Source organism: Larimichthys crocea, chromosome IX (assembly GCF_000972845.2).
Source record: "Larimichthys crocea isolate SSNF chromosome IX, L_crocea_2.0, whole genome shotgun sequence".
In the NCBI taxonomy this organism is placed as follows: Eukaryota; Metazoa; Chordata; class Actinopteri; family Sciaenidae; genus Larimichthys; species Larimichthys crocea.
This window is the reverse complement of record NC_040019.1, coordinates 8,957,590-8,979,907: the sequence shown is the minus strand read 5'-3', so window position 1 is coordinate 8,979,907 and position 22,318 is coordinate 8,957,590. Positions and strand designations below refer to the sequence as shown.

General features: G+C 41.3%; 2 protein-coding genes and 1 long non-coding RNA gene across 3 annotated transcripts; 2 read left to right on the top strand and 1 right to left on the bottom strand.

The window, feature by feature from the left end:
* The first annotated feature begins 2,418 nt into the window (after positions 1 to 2,418).
* Positions 2,419 to 6,145, top strand: prdm12a (PR domain containing 12a). The gene is made up of 5 exons (XM_010738633.3): positions 2,419 to 2,945; positions 4,288 to 4,478; positions 4,592 to 4,747; positions 4,958 to 5,072; positions 5,217 to 6,145. Exons 1-5 carry the CDS (start codon positions 2,726 to 2,728, stop codon positions 5,645 to 5,647), a joined length of 1,113 nt encoding a protein of 370 aa, XP_010736935.2. The 5' UTR covers positions 2,419 to 2,725; the 3' UTR covers positions 5,648 to 6,145.
* A 1,736-nt stretch (positions 6,146 to 7,881) lies between these two features.
* On the bottom strand, positions 7,882 to 8,959 carry LOC109141937 (uncharacterized). Its single transcript, XR_002042856.2, has 3 exons — positions 8,770 to 8,959; positions 8,360 to 8,449; positions 7,882 to 8,269 (listed from the first exon to the last, which is right to left on the bottom strand). It is a non-coding gene; the product is annotated as an uncharacterized LOC109141937 (long non-coding RNA).
* A 1,449-nt stretch (positions 8,960 to 10,408) lies between these two features.
* On the top strand, positions 10,409 to 18,117 carry fbxw5 (F-box and WD repeat domain containing 5). The gene is made up of 10 exons (XM_010738621.3): positions 10,409 to 10,526; positions 12,361 to 12,556; positions 12,696 to 12,853; positions 13,708 to 13,891; positions 14,376 to 14,524; positions 14,617 to 14,943; positions 15,030 to 15,213; positions 15,319 to 15,466; positions 15,600 to 15,812; positions 16,067 to 18,117. The coding sequence occupies exons 2-10, from the start codon at positions 12,370 to 12,372 to the stop codon at positions 16,350 to 16,352; spliced, it is 1,836 nt and encodes a 611-aa protein (XP_010736923.3). The 5' UTR covers positions 10,409 to 10,526; positions 12,361 to 12,369; the 3' UTR covers positions 16,353 to 18,117.
* Positions 18,118 to 22,318: the final 4,201 nt, after the last annotated feature.

Here is a 22,318-nt window from a genome sequence, read left to right as displayed (position 1 = left end):
GGAGTAGTTAGTTTGATCTCTTACATTGCATCATCGTTTATTATTATTATATTTCATATTAATTATTTGAATTGGCAAAGTGGTCACATAAAGTGAAGTGAGAAGTACCTCAAAAATTAAATAACTACCTTAAAACTTGTACTTGAGCGGAGTACTTGAGTAAATGTACTTAGTTACTTTGTAAATCTAAAGCATGCAGTTAAATTTGGTCATAATATTTCAATTATTGCTTTAATGTTTGAGAACTTCTCTAATTTAATATTTGAGCCATGCATGGGGAGGATACACACTGCTGTGTGAATAAATGCACACACACACACACACACACAGGCACACATCAAGCAGGTGTCCTGACTCCCCCTTTTTCCTGTCCCACAGCAGAGGGGGGAGAAAATAAAAGCTCTTTTAGGGGAGTAAAGGGGGAGGAGGGGTATGTGTGTGAAGGGGGACTGCACCTCTCTCACCTTTGCAACAGATGAGCCGATCCTCCACACTGTGGCAGCTACCTTAATCTGCTTTTAATGACCCTGCGGAGGATCCCCGGAGACTCTGCACTCTTTTCTCCCAGCTGGTTGGACGGTGTGTGTGTGTGTGTGTGTGTGTGTGTGTGTGTGTGTGTGTGTGTGTGTGTTTAAATAGTAATTATTGGATAACTCTTTTTTATGTTGGATCATTTTTTATTTTTAAGTAGTATACACACACACAAAAAACAAAAACAAATTAAACGTATTACGATTAAAATGTTTTCCGTGTCTAATAATGCATCTTTCTCTCTGTTATTAAAGTTTCAATGTTCACATGTATTATTCTAACATGATCGAGTCCATTTTCACCACTTCTCCTCGGTTTCTCCCCTGATAGGCGTTCAAATCTCCTATTTATCCACAAACAAATGCTTTTCTTTGATAGGTTTCCCACCGGCTCTTTGAAATCAAACAATTACCGCATTCTTTGTGCAATAATTGTCAATCATCCACATTAAATTGATAAGCTTTAAATGGACAGAATAATAGCCTAAATTGTTTTACAATGGAACAGCTAAGCAGGATGATTTGCTATTGCTGACATGCCCGCGGCTTTACCAGCTCCACATAATGCCATAGGTTAATGCATAAATAAGCAAATCAAATCCATGCGTTACCCCAATTCAATTCATTTAATTCCTCTTTAATAAAGAAGCGGCCCCACCCCCCTGTCCCGGCCATTTACCTCGGATTTGTGCGATGAATGCTATAAATGTAAATCAATCTAGATGAGAAAGAATCCCATTGAAAGAGCAGAGAAATTTCATCTGGGAAAAGGAGACAAATGTAGGAGGGGCCCTGCTCATAAAAAGCAGCTGTTTCACAGTAATCTTTTTTCGTGCCCTGTCACTCACCTTGCCTTTTCACTATCTCTGCAGCTCAAAGAAGAAGAAAAAAACCCTCCGCTATTGTATTTAGTTGCCATATCTTCTTTTCCCATTACATTGCCATATTCGTCCAGAAAGAGAGAGAGAGAGAGAGAGAGCACAACTTGCCCATTTTTTTTTCTCTTCGGACAATCCCCTTGTAGTTGTTGGAGTGAAAAGAGGAGTGCATGGATGTCAAATTGCCCTCAAAACACCATGAAAGATTGATTTGCAGCACTTTTCAGGGCCCTGACATTACTTGGAGGGGAGCTGAATAGGAAACCTGTGAGCCGGGGATGGAATAAAGATGTCCTCTCTGCTGGAAAAGAAGGAAAACTGCCCATTTAGCCCCAGTCCATCAAGCCCGAAAAATAGGCAAGAGAGGAAAAAACACAGAGGACTGTGACTATAGAGAAGAAAAGGCTCGTATATACTCATCTAAACGTTGTCACAATACTGAAGGGGGGCTCAGAACATCCATGAATATTAAACCGCTTACCTCAACAAGGGCTTGAAAAAGTGAACCACGTCAAAGCAGCTTTGCATTTTTTCTGGCGTGCGAACAATGCTGCAAAGAAGAAAAAAAACTTGTTTCCATTCTTGTTATTCCCGCGCTAAAGTGCTGCACAAAAAAAATTAATATTACCACCACATGAATACGAAATGCATGAGAAAAAAATCTGCGATCAACTCCCAGACTCACTGACCCACTTCTGTGCGTAAAAACAAGTCTTCACACACTCTTTGAGTCAGTTTTTGCATCATTTATTAATCAAACATGATTTAAAATAAAGTGCTACAGATATTTTACAACCCATATATGCTTTTTACGCACTTTAAACTTTACATCTTGCATGTTTGCAACCTTAAAAACTTTAAATATATACACATTTATTGTCGTTTTATCCAATCAGCATCCACATGCAGCTTTGCGTAAAATCTCTAATGCCAGGCTTTAAGTGCAGATAATTACTAAAATAAAGTTTTGGACACACTCTCTTTCATTGTGTGTGTGTGTGTGTGCGCGCTGTGTTTTAATGGCTCTGCTGGCTGCTTGCGGTGCAGCAGGCAGGTCCACGCGGTGAGGGGTGTGTCATTAATAAGTAATTAGACAGGGGTCACAGCAGCCACTTATATAAAGAGACCCTCTCAGCCAGGCAGGGCAGCTTTACGCACAGAGCTTGGAGCAGGAGGACGCACCGAGGAGCTGTTCTCACTGTCCACTTCTTCTGTTTTTTTCTTTTTGTTGTATATTTATCGCTCCACTTGCAGCAGCTCTTTTCACTCCGAGCTTTTCTTTTCGTTTCTTTTATTTATTTGATTTTTTTTACAAACATGGGCTCCGTGCTACCAGCCGACGCTTTGGCTCTCAAGTCTGGATTTAAGTGTCCGAGCCGCTCGCTGTCAGACGTGATCACCTCGGACATCCTGCACAGCTTCTTGTACGGCAGGTGGAGGAACGTGTTGGGCGAACACCTGGCGGAGGAGAGGCAGAGCGGCTGCAGCCCCAAGACCGCCTTCACTGCCGAGGTGCTGGCTCAGTCCTTCGCTGGAGGTGAGCTCACATGCTGGTTTAATGTTGGACTGTTTTCATGACTGGTTCATCATATTGTTGTGCATGTTTGCAAGTTTTGAATTGTTGGTTTGTAACATATTTTTTTAGTGATTCAGTAGTTAATTCATGCTTTATATAGAAATCATGTTTTGATTATATATTTTTTATATGAACGTCCTCATTAAATCCAATCTAAAAATAAAGAAAATAAAACATCCATCACTGAAATCCAACAGCAAAGTGACAGCTAAATTAATTTTCTCCTCAACAACTTCTCAAACATTTATTTTCCCAAAGTTTCTCTGACAAACTTGTTGCCGTTTTTCTGCATTTTTCCTCATTTTTGCTGCTTTTATTTGGACCCATTTAACGCATTAACCCTTTCAGAGCTTTTTGAGACCTCGCGTTTGGAGGCTTGTTAGGCGTGTAACTGCCGCTGATTGAAGGACGCAGGGCATTAAATTCATTTGGTTAACTTTGTGCTTGACCTGGGAAAGTTTCCACTTAAACCTCGAGGAGAGAAAGGTTTCCTTTCTTTGAGATGTCCCGGGTTTTTATCCCGCATTCATCAATCTCCGGACAGTCTCTTTTCCTCTCTTGGCAGCTATGGGGCTCCGGAGCTTTTCTCTTTCTTTCTCCTTAAAAGATTTGCTGTTCCTCGCATAATGCACCGTGAAGGCTAAATCTAATGCTATTCATTGCATGTCAACCATCTAATCGCCTTTCCATTTTTTTGTTGCAGAAATTCCTGAGTCTTTTAAACAAGTCCTCGTCTCATTCAGCGCAAATTTATTGCTACAAAGTTCTTAAAAGGATAATGAATTTGGAATTAGCCGTTTCTTTTCCAGTAAACTTTAATGAATATCACATCTGAAGCATGACAAATTGCTGGACCCTGAGCAATAGAGGACCATTTAACCCCCATTCGGTCGGGCTTTTTTTTTCACAGCCTCAAAAAAAAAAAAAAAAAAAAAAAAAATCTTTGATTTTGACATTAAAGAAGCGCAAGTTTTTTTTTCTTTTTCCCCTTTTTGATGCGGATGAAAATGCTTTCCGAGGGGGGTTTCTCTGCACAACAAAAACTTTCAATTCAACCAGATAATCGAATTAAACGCAGGATAAGGTGTAGCTTAATATTTCGTGACTAAAATAAGATCCAGTTCATTTGCTGCTTTCAGGACTTTTCCAACAATCCGGTTTCATGAGGCGCTTTTTTTTTTTTTTTTTACAGACTTTTACGCACATTTTTATAAATCTATTTTAGAAGCACACTCTCTGTTTCCAACATCTATATTTGCGCAGGCCCTTTGATCTCACATCTCTTCTTCTTTTCTATTCGCAGAGGTGCAGAAGTTGTCCAGTCTGGTGCTGCCCAGTGAAGTGATCATCGCCCAAAGCTCGATCCCTGGAGAAGGTTTGGGGATCTTCTCAAAGACTTGGATCAAAGCAGGAACCGAGATGGGCCCTTTCACTGGAAGAGTCCTGTCCCCTGAACACGTGGACTTGCTCAAGAATAACAACCTCATGTGGGAGGTGAGTTCCTCTAAAAAAATCTGATGATTATGATATGATATGTGAAGCCCATGTGGAACCTGTGATCCAGAGACCACCTGAGTCACTGTCTGACGTTGTTTCTGTGCGCTCAGGTGTTCAATGAAGACGGCACGGTGCGCTACTTCATCGATGCCAGCCAGGAGGACCAGCGCAGCTGGATGACTTACATAAAGTGCGCCCGGAATGAGCAGGAGCAGAACCTGGAGGTGGTGCAGATCGGCAGCAGCATCTTCTACAAGGCGGTGGAGGTGAGAATTAACCGAATACATTTGGGCCTTCGGTGGCTTTATGAGTTTTGCTGAGGACCACTAAGAATGTAAATGTTCTTTAGAACAGCGCCACCTGCTGGTCAAAAACCAGAATATGGAATCTGTAATTCAGCCAAATTGGTTGTCAGGTTGCACCAGTCACCAGTTGTTGTTCAATTAGCTGACTTTTGCTCTTCCTTCCTTCCTCAGACCATCCCGCCAGACCAGGAGCTTCTAGTCTGGTATGGAAACACTCACAACACATTCCTGGGAATCCCTGGAGTTCCAGGAACAGATGAGGAGCAGCAGAAGAAAAGCAGGAATGGTGAGTAATTTTACAGTTCAATATCAGGGCTGTTACAGTTCATTGTATGTGGGTGGTTGGAGTTTTAAACCATTTGCAGATAAACCTCCAGGCAGAAGACAAACAGCAATATCTGAACCCATCTTTTTTTGTTTCCTCTAACAGAAGAGCCCCACTCCTGCGAAGGCCCTTCCTCTTGCTCTCCTCCGTCCTCCATCACAGCCGGTCGGATGCGCTGCGTCATTTGCCACCGCGGCTTCAACTCCCGCAGCAACCTGCGATCCCACATGCGCATCCACACTCTGGACAAGCCCTTCGTCTGTCGCTTCTGCAACCGCCGCTTCAGCCAGTCGTCCACGCTCCGAAACCACGTCCGTCTGCACACCGGCGAGCGGCCCTACAAGTGTCACGTCTGTCAGAGCGCATACTCGCAGTTGGCTGGCCTCAGGGCGCACCAGAAGAGCGCACGGCACAAACCGGCAGCGCACGCCGCCGACGTGTCATCCCAGGTATCCCCACCTCCACCACAGATGACGGCCATGTCCCACCAGCACCAGATGCCCCTGGTGCACCACATCCCCACAATGGTGCTATGATGACAGAAACATGGAGGGACAGTCACCCCCCCAAAATCCACCGTGTTGCGTGAGCGTCGCGTCATTTGCCACCGCGGCTTCAACTCCCGCAGCAACCTGCGATCCCACATGCGCATCCACACTGGACAAGCCCTTCGTCTGTCGCTTCTGCAACCGCCGCTTCAGCCGGTCGTCCACGCTCCGAAACCACGTCCGGTCCGTTTCTGAAACTCTCCCTGTGGGGTTTGGAGTCGCGTGCAGGACGGACCAAATACGCTACGCTCACGCAACGCGCCGCGAAGAACAACGTTGCACTTTAGATTCTAGCTGTGTAGAAAGGAGAAAGGAGATCCTGATGAGACAGGAACCTCATCAAGGAAACAAATGAGTTGATGTGATAGTGAAAACATCCCACAAAGACATTTACATGTGTTGCCTTATTTGTATTGTTTGTTTCTTTGGTTATCATGTGATCAAAACAAGTCCAGCAGATTTAAATGATTGTCTGTAATTTGGAAGAAAAAAAACCTCAAGACCTGATAAATAATTTCTTATTAAAGCTTTTCTGTGTGATCTTTAAATATGAACAAGTGTCATATATCACAACAAAAGTGAGACTCCACCCCCCCCCTACATTTTATATTTTGCATCACATCCTCACCAGCTCAGGTGAAACAACAGTCAGAGATTTGTACAGTAAGTAGAAAAATAAGGGACGTGGCCACCAGTGTACATTGTTCAGCTGCATCGTTCCACACTGTAAATTGAAACTGTCACTTTAACCTTGCACAGACTGGATGCTATACTATTGTGTAATTGTAAAATTGTACTGTACTGTACATGTGAATGTAAATACATTTGTGCTTTCTTCTATTCTAAATAAATATGATATGATATTACATATGATGGTCATTATTGTAGGAACACGTCAGCAGCTGGCTCTTTCTACATATGAGTGCTTGAGTTGTTTTATGAGCTGCTCAGTGTGGTGAATTTCATCCGCCACCGTCTGCCTTTGCTAAAAGACTACACACATTATAATCTGTTATAATAATTCATAATATGTCCAGAAAGAAAGACTGAGATGAACAGCTTTTCAGCTCAGATTCAACCTGATAACCAAGTCTAGTTTATTTAACTGTAAACAAAGTACAAATTGAGTTGTAAATAAAAAAAAAATAGCAAACCTGTCACACTTTTTAGAAAAACATGACTAAGTAACATGTGTTGGCTATGATTTGTTCAATGGAAGCAAAACACAAGTTAGATTGATAATGTTTTTAGTCAGCATCATGAGGGAGTTGGAGCTGTGATGGATTTTGCTTACAGAAGATACCAAAATGTGATGAAAGCCTTTTACAGGACAAAGTTTTGTGCGTTATTTTCTAGATTCATTGTTTCTTTGGGTCATGTCAGACCTGGTTTAGACTGTAAGTTTAGAGAAAAGGTTGTTGATGATGCTTTACCTGCCTTCCCTGTGCAGCATCACATGGACTGGTGACTCAGTATCCCAGTGGACATTAGGCAAGTGGCAGCGTGTGGAGCCTTGCAGCAGGTACAGTTTGAAGAGTGAGATGTTAGTTTGTTCTTGTTGTGTCGGCAATGATTTGCTCTTGTTACCACTCAACAATAAATGTGTTTTTCTATTTGTGTGTGTTGCTATAGACTGGCAACTTGTAAAGGCCTCTGTATATAAAAAGCTATTCTTATTTCAGAGTCTTATCTAGTAGTTATCTTAGAGTAGCCTCACAGTAAGAAGGTTTGTTGTTTGAACCTCAGTCGGGACTGTCCTGTGTGTATGTTCTCCCCATGGTTCTCCAGGTACTCCAGCTTCCTCCAACAGTCCAAAGACACGCAGTCTAAATTGCAGTGAGTCTAAATTTCCCAGAGGTGTGAGTGGTTGTTTGTCTCTATGTGCCCCGTGATGAGCTGGCGACTTGTCCTCTTGTCCTAAGTCAGCTGGGACAGGCTCCACAACCCCGTACGACCCTATAAGTGGTTACAGAATGGATGGATTACTTGTGTCTGTTTTGATGTTTTAAAGTCAAAGACAATTCTCCTCTGTGGACAGTAACGGTTTCATGCACATAAAAGTAGCAAGTCATGGTAAATAAATAAAGAAACCAACATGCACTTTACTTTATACACTTCAAGTGCACTATCTTGTGAAAGGCTATAATGTGTACTCTTATTTGAATCATCCAAATTTGTTTCATTTTAGTCACATGTGAACCAGTTTTTCTGTCTGTCTTCAGAGGTAAGTGTCTCCTGCAGTTGTTTTTTCTTCCACATGATGACGCCACACACTCAGAAAAAAGAGTCTGAAGAAAGAAGTTGGGCCTCTTCTGGAGAAACGGTGTAAGGACACTTTAATGACACAGTTGTTGTTGTTGTATTGTTACATACAGTAGATTGTGAGTCACTTCTGAGCCACTTGTCGGCTGTCAGACATTATCCAGCTTCCCTACAAGAAGTTTTTGGACAAGTCATCATTATAACAAGTACCAAGCAACTACACATCAACATGCTGCAGGTTCAGAGATAAATAAGATGATGGGGAAATGTGGGCATCTCTTCTGTCCACTTAGGATGGATATTTACTCTTTGTTGTCTCATCACAGGAGACTGTCCACACTTTCTGTCCTGCACAGTGAGAAAACAAAGTTTTACTTATCGCAGAGCTGCATGCATCATTATTTCAAATTGGTACAGTTTCACTAAAATAATCAGCACCTTTACACTGGAAAAGGCATCCTGTTGCTGTTCTGTGCTTCTGTGAAGAGCCACAGCAAGAAGCTATCCGCTCAGCAACATATCGCAGTCCTAAGGGAAGGCAAAGTGGAGGAGACATTTTATGTTTGTAGTATCAGACCAGTTTTTTTCCGCTGAGTTAATGTTGTGACAGGTAACTTGATCCCACCCCTATCAGGTTTAACAGGCTCTATAGTACACACACTCTTACTGTACAGTGTATTGTCGTGACTTATTTCATTAAACACTTCAACAGAGTGAAATTAATGAGGCTGTCTATGGTGAAAATATATGTAATTATTCACAATAACATGAAGACATAAACAACATAAAGTTTTAAGTCTGTTTAAAAACTGGCTATAATATGCGTCTCAGAAAGTTTTATTACTTACCAGAGAATAGCAGTCACAGCATCGTTCCACTTTAATGTTTTCTTTACAAGTTCAACTTGAAGTCTAGCTCATCTCTTCCAAATGTTGTTAGGTGTGATAATGATGTGTGTGAACTGACACTCCGCGCCAGAACGTTTCTAAGTTACAGACTCCTCAGAGAGATGCTCACTCTGACGTCAGTCAACACTGAGAGTCACCACACAGTCCCTCAGCAGTCTAAGCCTATAGCAGCATAACTGAGGGATGGTTCAGGACTCACCCGAGCCAGATCTAACTAAGCTCTATCAAAAACAAACGTCTTAACCCTGAGATGACAGATAGAAGATAACATTTACATGCATTAACATTAACACAAGTTAAAGGTCCAATGAAAATATGGCAAAGATGGAATATCTTTGCCATACAACAACAAATAAAAATACAAATACGTATTCATTACTTTTGGTTAGCAGTAGCACAATGAGTAAACATATTAAAGAATGAGGCACAAACCAAAGTAGTGAATCTTTTACTGAATTGTGTATCCATTGTGTTAACAATGTGTGTGTGGAGGTCCTGTGTTGCCCCTCAGCAGGGAATGAGTGGAGACCAGGGCAGGCCAGATTCTTTGGTGGTGTTCAGCACAGGTAGAAGATACAGTTTAAATGGTAATATAGTAGAGTGTGAATGTATTTTAAGGTTTTTGTCCAGTGTTGGTCATGCTGAGATGTAACGGTAGGAGCTGAATCCCCCAGACTGTGTCAGGGTCTAGGTCGGTAGCAGCAGCGCGGTATATAAGGCTGCCGTGGCCTCCTGGTCTGCTGGTATGACCACTTGTGTTTCAGGTCCACCATATATGGTTTAAGTATGTATGTTTAGTGTGTCAATGTCGGTGAAATAAACACCTGGTTTGCACACACACACACACACACACACACACACACACACACACACATACACACACACTTCTACCTCAAGCTTCCTGCCTTGCAACATGGCCATCCTAACACACCCAAACAAACATAAAGCATGTCAGTAAATCAAGTTTCTCCTAATTTCTATCAATATCAGTTCAATTTGGACTCCTCCTCTGCTAGATGCTGAGTCATTCATTCGTTGTCTACAGCCTAATTTAATCAGAATCAGTATCAGAAACACTTTAATAATCCCAGGGGGAAATTATTTTTGTTACAATATTCCAGTATATAAACAACCAAAAACAACATATGTAAACAAGCAACCATCTATTAAGAACAAAATGTGCAACAACTTCAAAAAGTGATTGACCATATTTGTGTCAGATGTTGTATATGGTTTTTATTTCTATTTGTGGTTCTATTTATTTGACTTTTTTTAATACTATTTGTAAACATCCTAGCACGGGTTCAATTTCGCTGCAGGTGTTTAATTCATTCATTATATAAATAAATAAATAAACAAACAAATAAATAAATAAGTATTATATGTCTATATATGTATTAAATTGAATGCATTCCTGGACTTTTCAGCGTCTCTCTGTGCTAAAATAAATCATATCATGTACCCTTCTTTTTTAAAATAAAGATCTAGAAAATATTATAGAATAAGCTCAGCCTTCAAGAAAGGAAAAACTAAAGTGATATTTCAGTGATAATCGATTGAGTTGGCCTTGCCGGACGATGACGCTGTTATCTGTTGGTAGAGTCTGCGGGATTGTTGTCATTCTTCTGCAGCTAGCCGTCAACGCTAGCAGCTAGCCGCTTGGTTTTTTTTCTCTGCAACACACTTTGATCCAGCAGGTGGGTCACAGTTCATGTCAACAACTTTGTGCTGAGCCGAGACGATTGACACATGCAACAGAAGCGTTTGTGCACAAAAGCAGCCGCTTGTCGTCGGAAATAAAATCGTCGTCAGGCGAGAAGTTGAAAACAAACGTCAGCTAACTAGATAGCTAGCTTATCGTTAGCTCGACAGACATTCAGTTAGCGTGGCTGTAAACTGGCTGATTTCGGTTTGACTAACACGCACACATGTATGTCAGCTGACAGACGTTTATCTAGTGAACGTGTAGTAGGTCAGTGTGGATGCTAGACAGCTTGTTTTCAGGTGTAAACACAGCGACTTGTTTTGAGAGTTTGACAGGTGTTCCGGTTTAACGAGTGACCGTGTTAACTGGCGGCCGGCTGCCGAATGAGTCCGTGGTTGTCGTAGTTACGACAAACCGTTGAAAACAGGAATATGCACAACTGTCGTCGTGAATGCCTCTTTATTTATTTTTTTATTTTTTTTTTATACCAACGTCACAGTATCAAAATATGCAAAGTGACTCGTGTCTTGTTTTGACAGTTGCGTATTCATCTTCCTGTTTCAACAGCTGTCGTAAGTACGACAAAACACAGACGGTCGCCAGTTAACATGGTCACTCGTTAAACCGCAACACCGGGCGACAAAAATGTCCGTGTTAGGTCATCTTCACACGACGTTTATCAAAGTTGCGCTGCATGCTTTTACTCATTGAGCTAGACACGGGTGCGTATTTTTAAATGTAGCGCACATGAAATTTTTTCTGATGCTGTACGGTAATGTCAGCTTGTGAATAGAGGGAATGCCACGCTGACATGGCTTTAAATCCCTCCATCACACAGCTCTTTGCATTGACAACTCAGAGGAAGATGTTAGTATCCACAATGCCTGTACATAAACATGTTGATGTTAGCTTCAATGAGCTGCTCTGACAGCAGGAGTCAGCAAGGGCTGGCTCAATTTGTGGCAGCGGCAGCTAGTAGTGGCACAGCTGCCACTGCCTTAGTGGTGTCTGAGGCAGCTGCCACTAACCTGTCGAGGCAGCTGCCGGTGTCTGAGGCAGCTGCCACTGCCTTAGCGGTGTCTGAGCCAGCTGCCACTAACCTGTCGAGGCAGCTGCCACTGCCTTAGTGGTGTCTGAGGCAGCTGCCACTGCCTTAGCGGTGTTAACACACACCAGCAGATCAGCTCTCAGCTGTTTGGCTCAACTTAGTCCCAGTAAAGGTGAGACCTCCAGTTATTTATGGCTGCATGGGGAAAACCTCTGAGTTATAGCGTAATCTTATATCTTCATATTTGGACTCTTAAATCCAGATATTTTAAATAATTAATTTACTTTGTCACTCAGTTTTTTCAGCTGCTCAAATGTGAGGATTTGCAGTCATATGTTCTCAAACTAAGGCATGAAACCGTCCTGTAGTGGTATCTGGAGGCAGTGTTGTACTAAACCAAGACCAAGACTGAGGGGTTGAGACTGAGTTAAGACCAAGACCAGACAGTATAGCCTGCTTAGCCTACTCTGTACGGTTGCTACATTAAGTTACCTCATTAAGCATCGCCCTGCAGTATTTACAGACTGCGGATGCTGTTTTGCAGATAAACTCTTTGTGATTTACGAAGCCAAATTTTATTCCAGAAGATTTGGCTGACATCTCCTCCCAGACAATTAACAAATATGAAAATGCACAGGCAAATAGGTGACATCCCCGAAGCTGTGATCTTGACCGGTCATGAACTAAAATCCAGTCTGAAACTGAGACAAGACTGTTGCCTTTTTAAAAAGTAATTTTTAGCCTGGTGTCTGTGTCTGTGTGTGTGTGTGTTACACAGGATGTTAGGATGGAGTGTGGCCGAGTTCTGCCGGACAGCCTGGTGTTGGAGATCTTCCTGCATCTGCCCCATGAAGCCGTGCTGAGAGCTGGTCTGACCTGCAGACAGTGGCTGGCTGTCTCCAGAGATGAGTTCCTTTGGAGGGAGCTGTTCTACAGCTACTATCGTATACCACGCTCTGTACCACGACACCCAGGTATAAATTATAATCATACGTTCAACAGAAGAAATCCACGTGTCCTGTTACAGTTATTTATTGCATAAAACACACTGATAACAGCTTTGTGTGTAGACCAGATGCAGCTTTAAATAACTCCTGATCTACCTTTGTGCAGCGGCCGTGTCGTGGTACAGGGAGTTCAGACGTCTGTTTGACTGTATCCCATGTGTGGAGGTTCAGACGCTGAGAGAGCACAGTGACCAAGTCCTCCACCTGGCCTTTTCTCACAGGGGTCACCGGTTCTCCTCCTGCTCCAAAGACTGCACTGTTAAGGTAGGGATTAAAAAGATTACTGAGATTACAGGATGATCCACGGGCATTTGAGACCTAATTCTTAGATACAAATGAGTTGTTTTCTTGAGTTATAATAAATGTTATCATGAGTTTAGATGAGGACAAGCAGGTCATTGAGAAATCATTATGATATGTTGATGTAATTATGTGAAATCTACATTGAAGAGTGACCTATACATAATAATATATACAATAAAATAAAAGAAAGGACACCAAAACAAACAAGGACACATTTAGTTTGAGATACTGTTGAAAGATGAGCCAGAACATATGGCTGTGTCATTTTAATTTGACATTTGATCAGTAAAACTTGATGATTAATTGTAATTAATTCAGTGTTTTAAAGGTGACATCATTTTCATGTATGTATAACATCAGTAACAATGCCGGAACGCACATAAAATGACATGTATGGTCATGAATCTGACACACCGGCCTCATTGAACTACAATCACGTGACATTCGGCCAATCACATGAATGCGGATCATGGTTTCAACTCTCATTTTGCCTTGAGATGATAACAGACTGCATATTTACTCTAAAACCAGACAAAACATAGTTTGACAGGATAAACTTTTGGACAAAAAGCAATTCTCATAAATCTTGGTGAGTTTTATTTTTTACTAATTGGTAGATCTTGACAAGAAACATGGAAACAAAAGTCTCAAGCCAGAAGTCTTTTTAATTATTATTGTATTATAGTTCTTTTTTTCACGTTGTTCAGATAATTTTCTTCTCTTATCCCTGAAATGTGTCACCACCAGCAACTCACATCCTCCGTAACATCCACTCACTTCTCTCCAAAACATGTCTTCTCGCTTCTCGTATGCAGCTATGGGACACAGAGCGGCCAGACGGTAATATCTCGCTGGTGCACAGCTCCAGCATGCGGCAGTTCAACTGGGGCTATACCCAGTTCTCACAGTTCAATGCTGACGACACCCTGCTGCTCGTGTCTGGCGTCTACCTCGGCCCACACCACTCATCATCCGGGGAAATCGCCGTCATCAGCCTGGGTAAGAACCAAAACAAAAGCCCCAAAAACCCCCACAAAACATTTGTGTGTCATAATTTCCTGCGACTGTGGCTTGAAGATAATTTTAGTTTTCACAATGATCTATTCTTGTCTAGTTTAGTCTAGTCTTTCCTCCCACACACTAAGATGTGGGCAGATTGTGTGATTTCCTTTTGAGATCAGACACAACAACTCAATCAACACAAATAACAGGTATGTGTGAAGAAGGCCTGATGTAGGTTGAAATTCATGGGAGAAGATGCATTTCTTTTGTTACTTTTAAAAAAGAAAAGCAAACCCTTAAATCATCTTTATGCTCAAAGTCTCAGCTGTTTACACTCCAGATTATTAGGCACACCTGCAATAAATCATGAAGGTTATAATGTTTAGTTTATGCTGAAGCTGTTAATTCACAACTGTGTAAACATTTTCGGGGCTTTTAGATTTGTAAGTTATTTCAATGAAAATGTCTTTACACACGTCAGAAAATTACACGCTGTTGTCGCGTGTGAGGAACAAGCCGTACGATGTGTTTGGCTGCTGGCTGAACGAGACTCACCTGATCTCGGGGAACCTGCACTGGATAGGCAACATGACGTCCTGCTCTGTGCTCTGGCTCAATAAAGCCTTCCAGGTAAAAACAAAAATAACAATACAGTAGCTCACCGGAGTGGAATATGCACCTCCTGTACCAAGGCTCCACCTCATCCTGTTTTCTCTCGACAGGATGTTGAATCGGAGAACGTCAACGTGGTCAAGCGCCTTTTCAAGATCCAGAACATTAATGCCAGTACCATCCGCACAGTGATGGTGGCTCACTGCCGTCGTCACGACAACCCGGACTTACTGCTGGACTACGAGGCTCAGTCTCAGGCTCGAAGGCAAAAGGGGCAGCAGCAGGACCAGCACCACCAGCCCCTCCTCTTTGACCTGGGAACCTCCGGCAGTGAGGAGGATGAAGAGGCGGAAGAGGAGCACGAGCAGCTCCAGAAGGGAGCGAGGTGTCACAGCCTCCATTCTCAGCCCACCCTCTCAGGCCTGGACCATGTTATGGTGAGTATTGACATTTGTATCCATTAAAAAAAATCACATTGGTCTTCATTCTGCCTCCTATTTGTTCTTTTCTCCCGTCCTGTCAGAAATGTAAAAATGTAGGGGCCAGGGAGCTGGCGATCGAGACCCACGTGGCTAAGATGATGGGCAGAGCCCACTCGAAGCCCCCTGAGTCCAGCCTAATCGAGCCTTCTGAGAGCAGCGATGGAGAAGACAAAACTTATTTACTCTTCACCACCGGCAGCCTTACATACTCCCCTCACCAGATAGGTAAGGGTGCTCCCAAAGCATGCAGATACATCCAAGAAAGATCAGAATAATTACACACAATACCATCAGACTAATCTCGTGTGGTCTTTGTGGTCTTTTTTTAAGGTATTAAGCGTATCAAGCCGGACCAGATGACCACTTCTGGGCCTGTACTTGGGAAAGAGCGAAGTTCAGAAGAGTTTTTTGATTCCCTGGACCACGTCATTGATATCCATGGACACATCATCGGTATGGGCCTTTCACCAGACCACAGGTGAGTAAATGATGTGTCCACATAAATGTGTGCATAGACTTTGTGTCTTGTGCCAGTGCAACGCATACAACAACTTTTTAGATTACATATGCCATCAGGACTCTAAATGTACTCCTTTCCGTTCATGGATCAGGTACCTTTATGTGAATAGCCGGGCTTGGCCAGCCGGGTGTGTGATCTCTGACCCTAAGTGTCCTCCTCCCATCGCGGAGGAGATTGACCTCCATGTGATCGACCTGAAGAACCTGAGGGAGGAGAGAAGGAGCCTGCGCGCTCATCGAGCCTTCACGCCTAACGATGAGTGCTTTTTTATCTTCCTCGACGTCAGCAGGGACTTTGTTGCCAGGTGGGTGACTGAAGACAAATTTCTTTTCCAAGAATAGATACAGCTCTCACACCTGACACCCTCACAATTTTCCGACAAAGACAAATTTGCTTCTGGGAACTTGTGATGATCATTATTATGAAATTATCATTATTATTGCGGAAAATAACAGATTAGACCCCGTGTAATAACAGACCTGAAGCAAATGCTTTGACAACAGTGAAATTGTTTCACTGTAAAGCCTTCACTGACTTATCTCTCCACCTTACCTGTAGTGGAGCAGAGGACAAGCACGGCTACATCTGGGACCGTCACTACAACATCTGCCTGGCACGTCTGGCACACGACGACGTGGTGAACTCGGTGGCATTCAGCTCTGCCGACCAGGAGCTGCTGCTGTCTGCCAGCGATGACTCTACCATTAAGGTGTGGCGCTCACCGCGCATGGTCCGTCTGGCACAGGCCCCCTCTCGACAGCCGAGGCCCCGCAACCTCCTGTCCTCCTGGCTGAACCGCAGCAAGAACTCAACATCTGGCAGCAGTGTCAATGGAAAACCATGAGTCACGTTGGGAAGCACTTGCAGTGGGAGGGAGCGGGGAGAGGAAAGTTTGATCTTTTTCCTCTGTGGTGTGAATATACTGTATATATATACACTCCATGTATATGTACAGTGTGGTTCCAGTCAGTGGTTTTGCCTGAGCTTGCTGTGCTGTGACACACAGCAGTGACGGGATGTGATGTTCTGACACAAGAGAGCGCTGTCGCACCAGCAACATGAAATCACCACAAACCGTTACGCTGTTGACAGGAGTGATATGAAACACAGAAAAGAGAAAGTGTAGAGGTGACACCCGAATGCACAAGACAGACACGCAAACATGTTCCCCAAGAGATGTTTATTGTCTGTTTTCATCTGTAACGTCTGAACGGGTCAGATGCAGGACTCTTGGACCTGAGGTGTATGTATGACACCTCATGATCACGGCTGTCTCGTCCTGTTCATCAGAGGCAAACTGAGTGTAACTGAGAATTATTTCAGAAATGTCTTTCTTATTATTGGATATATATGCATTATATTGAACAGTTCCCAATATTGTGGCCTTTTTCATGTATGTAAATGGTCAAAATATTAGAAACACCTCTCAATATAATGCAGTCCCGTTTAACACTACTGAAAACTACAAACAAACAGAATAGCTCAATGAATACCTCTTTGACAGTGTCAGCAAAAATTTGGGAAACTATAAGCTTCGTAAAAGTAGAATTTATGATACAGATGTTGTGCTGGATTAAAGTGTACCGGTCAGTGTAAAAGAGTACTGTAGGTCATTTTAGTGCTATGTTAGTTAGTCGTGACTCTTAAAATAGAAATACTCCCTCACCGTCCCCTAACATTTCAAACACAACATCAAACACACAAGAACAATCGTTTGAACAATGGGAACTTATTTTTGTTTTTAAATATACAAAATTCAATTAACACATGCAGTAAATTGGTGATTTTATTAAAGATTGTTTACCGTTGTACACCGCTGTCTTAAGCAGTGTTTAATTTGAGCAAGAACAGTTAAGAAAATTTCAAGTCACAGAAGTCACCCACTTCTTTAAGTTAGATATATGTGTGTAGCACACATTAAAGGTACTGTAGGATATCTTGGCCAAAATTTAGATATAACCAACAGTGCACGATAACTTGAAAGTAGACTGAGTCATCAACACGTGCTGAGGATGGTGAAAAGAGATCAGTAGAAAAAGTAAAGGAAACCTCCTGCCGCTCAAACCTGATCTGTGTTGATCAGTGTTTTTGTCTTTAGATGTGTGTGTGTGTGTGTGTGTGTGTACATGGGTTACCCCTTTACTTTCCATGTACTCCTCGTCAAGATACTTCCGTTTTATCACTCAAAGATTGACAAAAACAAAACAAAAAGTAATACTTAAGAAAACAAACATTTGATTGGCACTTATTTTAAGTGGCTGTTTAACTTAAGGTACTTTAACTTAAGGTAGCTTAAGGTACTTTACCTGGTAGATCTATTTATGTTTCCCTGCTGGAGATGTTTGTGACTGATTATAAAGCTGTTTAATTAATTATGATTTTGGGTTGTCTGGTTGCGTTTGCATGTCATGTTTTCACAGAAAAACCTTTTGAAATGTGTGTGATAAGTCATGAACTTTCTCCTCGCTTCCCTTTGTCAACTTTCTTAACTGTTCTTTTCACTGTTGCTCTGTCTTTTCCATCATGTTTTCTGTCCTCTAATGTTCTTTTCATACACCCCTGAAATAAAATTCAAAAAATGAAGCATGCCCCGAAAGGCCAGAAGTTTGGAAAAGTGTCAGATCAGATTTCTTTTATTTTACTAATAAACCTTGTCCTAAATCTTTCAGAAAAAAAGTCAAAGAATCAGAGAGCTGGACTATTGCAAGAGTTTTCTCGTTACTTTGGTTTGAAAGGGTCAAGACAGGTAATGATGTAAGACTACAAGGTTAAATAATCAATAAAAACACTTGATAGTAATTCTATTGTTGATATTGGTGATGGTTGGAGACATTTCTGAGGCTGTAGATACGGTGGTATTGTTATTGTTTAGCAGGCACAGTTTACCATGTTCATCATCTTACATTAGCATTTAGTAATTAACACAAAGCCTAGTTGGGGATGATAGTCACGTCATTACTGTAGGTCTGCAGTTACTTGGTCATACACCAAAGTAAGCATGGTTGCCACTAAACATCATTTTTCAATGTCAGTTCATCTGCAGATTATTTTCTGAATAAATAGAAAAAAATACATTTTTGTCCAGCCAGTAGGCATAAATCCAAACACACATACTCATTGAACAGGGAACAGTAACATTTTTTTAAAAAATTAGAAGCTGATACAAGGGAATGTTCGGCATTTTTGGTTTTAAAATTACTTACGAATATCAAAATAGTTGCCAAATACTTTTCTGTTGCTCTAAACTCAATATATATATATATATATATATTTAATCGATTATCAAAATAGTTGCTGATGATAGCGCTATGGGAAGATGTAAGAAATCATTGCAGGGATTACAATTCAAGAATTTAGCTCAAACGTTTTCTGGAACTTTTCATCTGGATCTCGTGGTCTTCCTCACCTAAATTAAAAAGGTGTAGTGATTTCCCCATTTTACAATCTGTTATCATGTGACCAAGGTTTCATAGTGGTCCCATATAAATGAAGAAACTCCATCCACCGAAGAGCATCATGAAAGCTGCTTTGAAAGTGTTGAGTAGTTTTGCTGGTTATTTTAGGGAGTTATTTCTTACTTCACACGCTCATGATTCACTTGTGTAATCAACAGGACAGAGAAAGAATGGGCTTTGTAAATAAATGATTTCAGCCCTTGTTTTGACTGAAACTGATAAGTACTCTCCCTCTGGTAGGGATTTCCCATTGTTTCTGCTTCATGAGAACAGTAGCGCTGCAGTAGCCTTGCTAGAAAAGTAATAAGGTTATGGTTACAGTATGTGGCTAACACAAGACTAACCTAGATCATCACATCATTTGCTTTTAGTCAGAATGCGTTTCAATCTCTTAAGATACGTTTTATGCGGTTTTTGTGTTTTGGGTCTTGAGCTAAAATGTCAAAATGGTTGCAGTGGTAAAGTCAGGGTTCTCACTTTTAAAAGGTTAATTCACTGGAATCTGAAGTGTCAAGCTATGCACATAGTTTGGAGTTTACTCAGGTGTTGAAATGACTTAGTTTGTAAGACAAAGATGAAGAGTCTAGCCTTGCTAGCAGATCTGTGAAGCTGTAGATACTAACATGGCAACAAGTATAATGTTTAACAAGTTTGGCTTGTTGGACTGAATACAAAGTACAGCTCATAAAGTATGAAGGGAATCACCAAAGTAATTAATCCTGAGGGGAACATGAACATGTTTGTAGTTTCAGGGGATTTCCATCCAATAATTGTTTAGAAATTTCACAAAAAAACATAAATGTCAACCTCAGTAGGACTAAAGGAAGACAGGGAATCACCACAGTCACTAGGGTTCATCCTCTGGGGAACCAAATCGTTAGCACATTCAGTATGAAATATTTCAGCCTGGATAAAACTTTGGTTTATGAGCAAATACACTCTCAGTACTGTTAGCTAACGCTGACACATTTATCTAATATATAGAGCATAGTACACTTTATACCTGCTGAACATGTTCAGCCTGTAGACTCTTAGCGACATCTAAACACAGCAAATCTATGTGGGTGGTATGCAAGGAACTGTGACTAAGCTTAGGACATAATGACAATGACTTTGCAGTTATTGTCATTACTTGCTAGGTCAGGATGACTTGAACTTGGACACAATATATTATGTCATGCAGGTCATGAGGCATATGTGTGTGTGTGTGTGTGTGTGTGTGTGTGAAAGGGTAAGAATAACACAGGAACAATTGGAAAACAATTTTCTGTTAAGTTATATTTTTATGCTGATTAAAACTAAAATTGGCATGCTGATCCAAAATTGTGCAGTCACAATTGAGACAGTGCGGTGAAAGGTGTGTGCAGCTCCCAATAGGTCAGTACTATCAATAACTGCAAACAGAAAGCTGGCATAGTGGGAATGAAGAGGATTTGTTCTGGCTTTTCTCTTAACCTTGTAACCATGGGCATACCGGTATAAGTTCTATTTCGTTTTATGCTGTTTTTGTAGTTTTCAAAGCTTGTAACTATTCCATCTTAGTGTTTTATTTACATAGGTATATATTTCCTTTGTTCCAGATCATGTCTGCTCCTGCTACTTCTCGTCTTGAATGCCTAAACAACCCTGACTCCTTTTGCTATATTTGTGGTAGTTTCACCATTCCAAGTCAGAGGAAAGCAAACATCAGTGCATTTGCAAACAAGCATATTTTGCATATTTTAAAAGTCAAACTCGGTGATCAAGACAAGTCATCGGCCCCTCACAAAGTGTGCAAGCAGTGTGTCGAGAGTTTACGGATGTGGACCAAAGGAACACGTCAAAATTGGCATTTGGTTATCTCCATGGTTTGGCGAGAGCAAAAAGATCATTGCACAGACTGTTACTTTTGTTTAGTGAAAACATCAGGATTTAACAAGAAAAATAAAACCAAAATAGAATATCCTAATCTACCTTCAGCTATAGACCAATGCCTCATTCAGCTGAAATTCCAATGCCAGTTTTCGAATCTAGAAGACCTGAGTGATGCTGAAGAATGCAGTGACAGCAATGATGCAGATTTTGAAATTGACGAGGATTCAACAAACAAGCACATAACTGTTAACCACAGTATTTTTCATATTTTTTAAGAAAATGGAATAAAAACAGCTGTCAGACCTAACTCAACAAAAATCGAGTTCCCCCGTGATAATAATGTCTGTAAACTAAACATTTTTCATGCACTCTGTGAATCTGAGGTAGAATTTTGTTAACTGACAGCAGCGGTGCTTTAACTCGACCTGTTTCAGTGTTTCTTCTGTAATTTAGTATTCCTTTCCCATAAAAATTGGATGACTTACAAGAGACATCCTGACTTTGAGTCCCTAAAGTCAAAATCCAACAATAATGGATCCTACATTTCCCATAATGCAACCAATAACATCTTTTTAATTGTAGTTTTGAAGTTTCCGAGGCCGAGACACAAGATATCACATGCTGAATCATGTCTGCAGTCACCTCAACAGCTCACCACCAATAACCGGGTTGACACATAAACTGACAAACTGTTTTGTGGCAACAGTTGAGTGTGTCATACTTTCAGGTTGTGCAAACAGTTTCTGTTCATGCAGGTGGTTGATTGAAACAGGTCGTTACACCTTCACTGCAAGAGAAAGAACCAAAAAGACATCTACATAAAAAATCAAAAGAGCCTACGGTGGCCCGCTGGGGAAAGTTTTTACATTCACATTTACTGTTTGAGGACATCAGAAGATACGTATCAGCAGAGTTAACTGCTATGGAAGGATTTTTGATCTAAACCCACTCTGATCCTCGCTTGATAACACAGTCTACGTGTGGTGTAGATCAATGCTTCTTAAACATGTTACACCATGTACCTCAGAAATAGACGTCCATACAAATACTACTAGTTGATGTTAAAATTCAGCAGCGTAGGCTGACACTGTTCAACTACCGACAGTTCACACAGGAGTCATTTCAGCTTGTAACTTATCATGAACTTGAATCAAAATGACGATATATCAGGCTCATGTTGAAACAAGACATTTCAACTTAACATTGCGGCAATATCTTAGTTCGAACTGTAGTTTGTTTTTAAGTTATTTCAGAGATTCCTCCAAATATCGCTACAGGAAGGTCGAGTAACATCAGTGGTGCTTGTAACACAGTTTGAGAAGCAGTAGTGTAGATATAATAGTTTTAGCAAAGCTCCTGTATACTATAACCTTAATCTTATTTCTTAAAATGATTTACAGTTTTCTATCACATTAGATAAAAGGAAGCAGGCAATCCTCAAACTGAGAAGACAGAACTGGAAGATGTTTGGTATTTGCTCTTGAAAAAAAGACCATTAATC

Coding starts and splice junctions, on each gene's coding strand:
- prdm12a (XM_010738633.3), top strand. CDS start 2,726: ATGGGCTCCGTGCTACCAGCCGACGCTTTGGCTCTCAAGTCTGGATTT. Junction 4,479..4,591: donor ATAACAACCTCATGTGGGAG/GTGAGTTCCTCT, acceptor CTGTGCGCTCAG/GTGTTCAATGAAGACGGCAC. Junction 5,073..5,216: donor GCAGAAGAAAAGCAGGAATG/GTGAGTAATTTT, acceptor TTCCTCTAACAG/AAGAGCCCCACTCCTGCGAA.
- fbxw5 (XM_010738621.3), top strand. CDS start 12,370: ATGGAGTGTGGCCGAGTTCTGCCGGACAGCCTGGTGTTGGAGATCTTC. Junction 12,557..12,695: donor CTCTGTACCACGACACCCAG/GTATAAATTATA, acceptor ACCTTTGTGCAG/CGGCCGTGTCGTGGTACAGG. Junction 15,214..15,318: donor ATACTCCCCTCACCAGATAG/GTAAGGGTGCTC, acceptor TCTTTTTTTAAG/GTATTAAGCGTATCAAGCCG.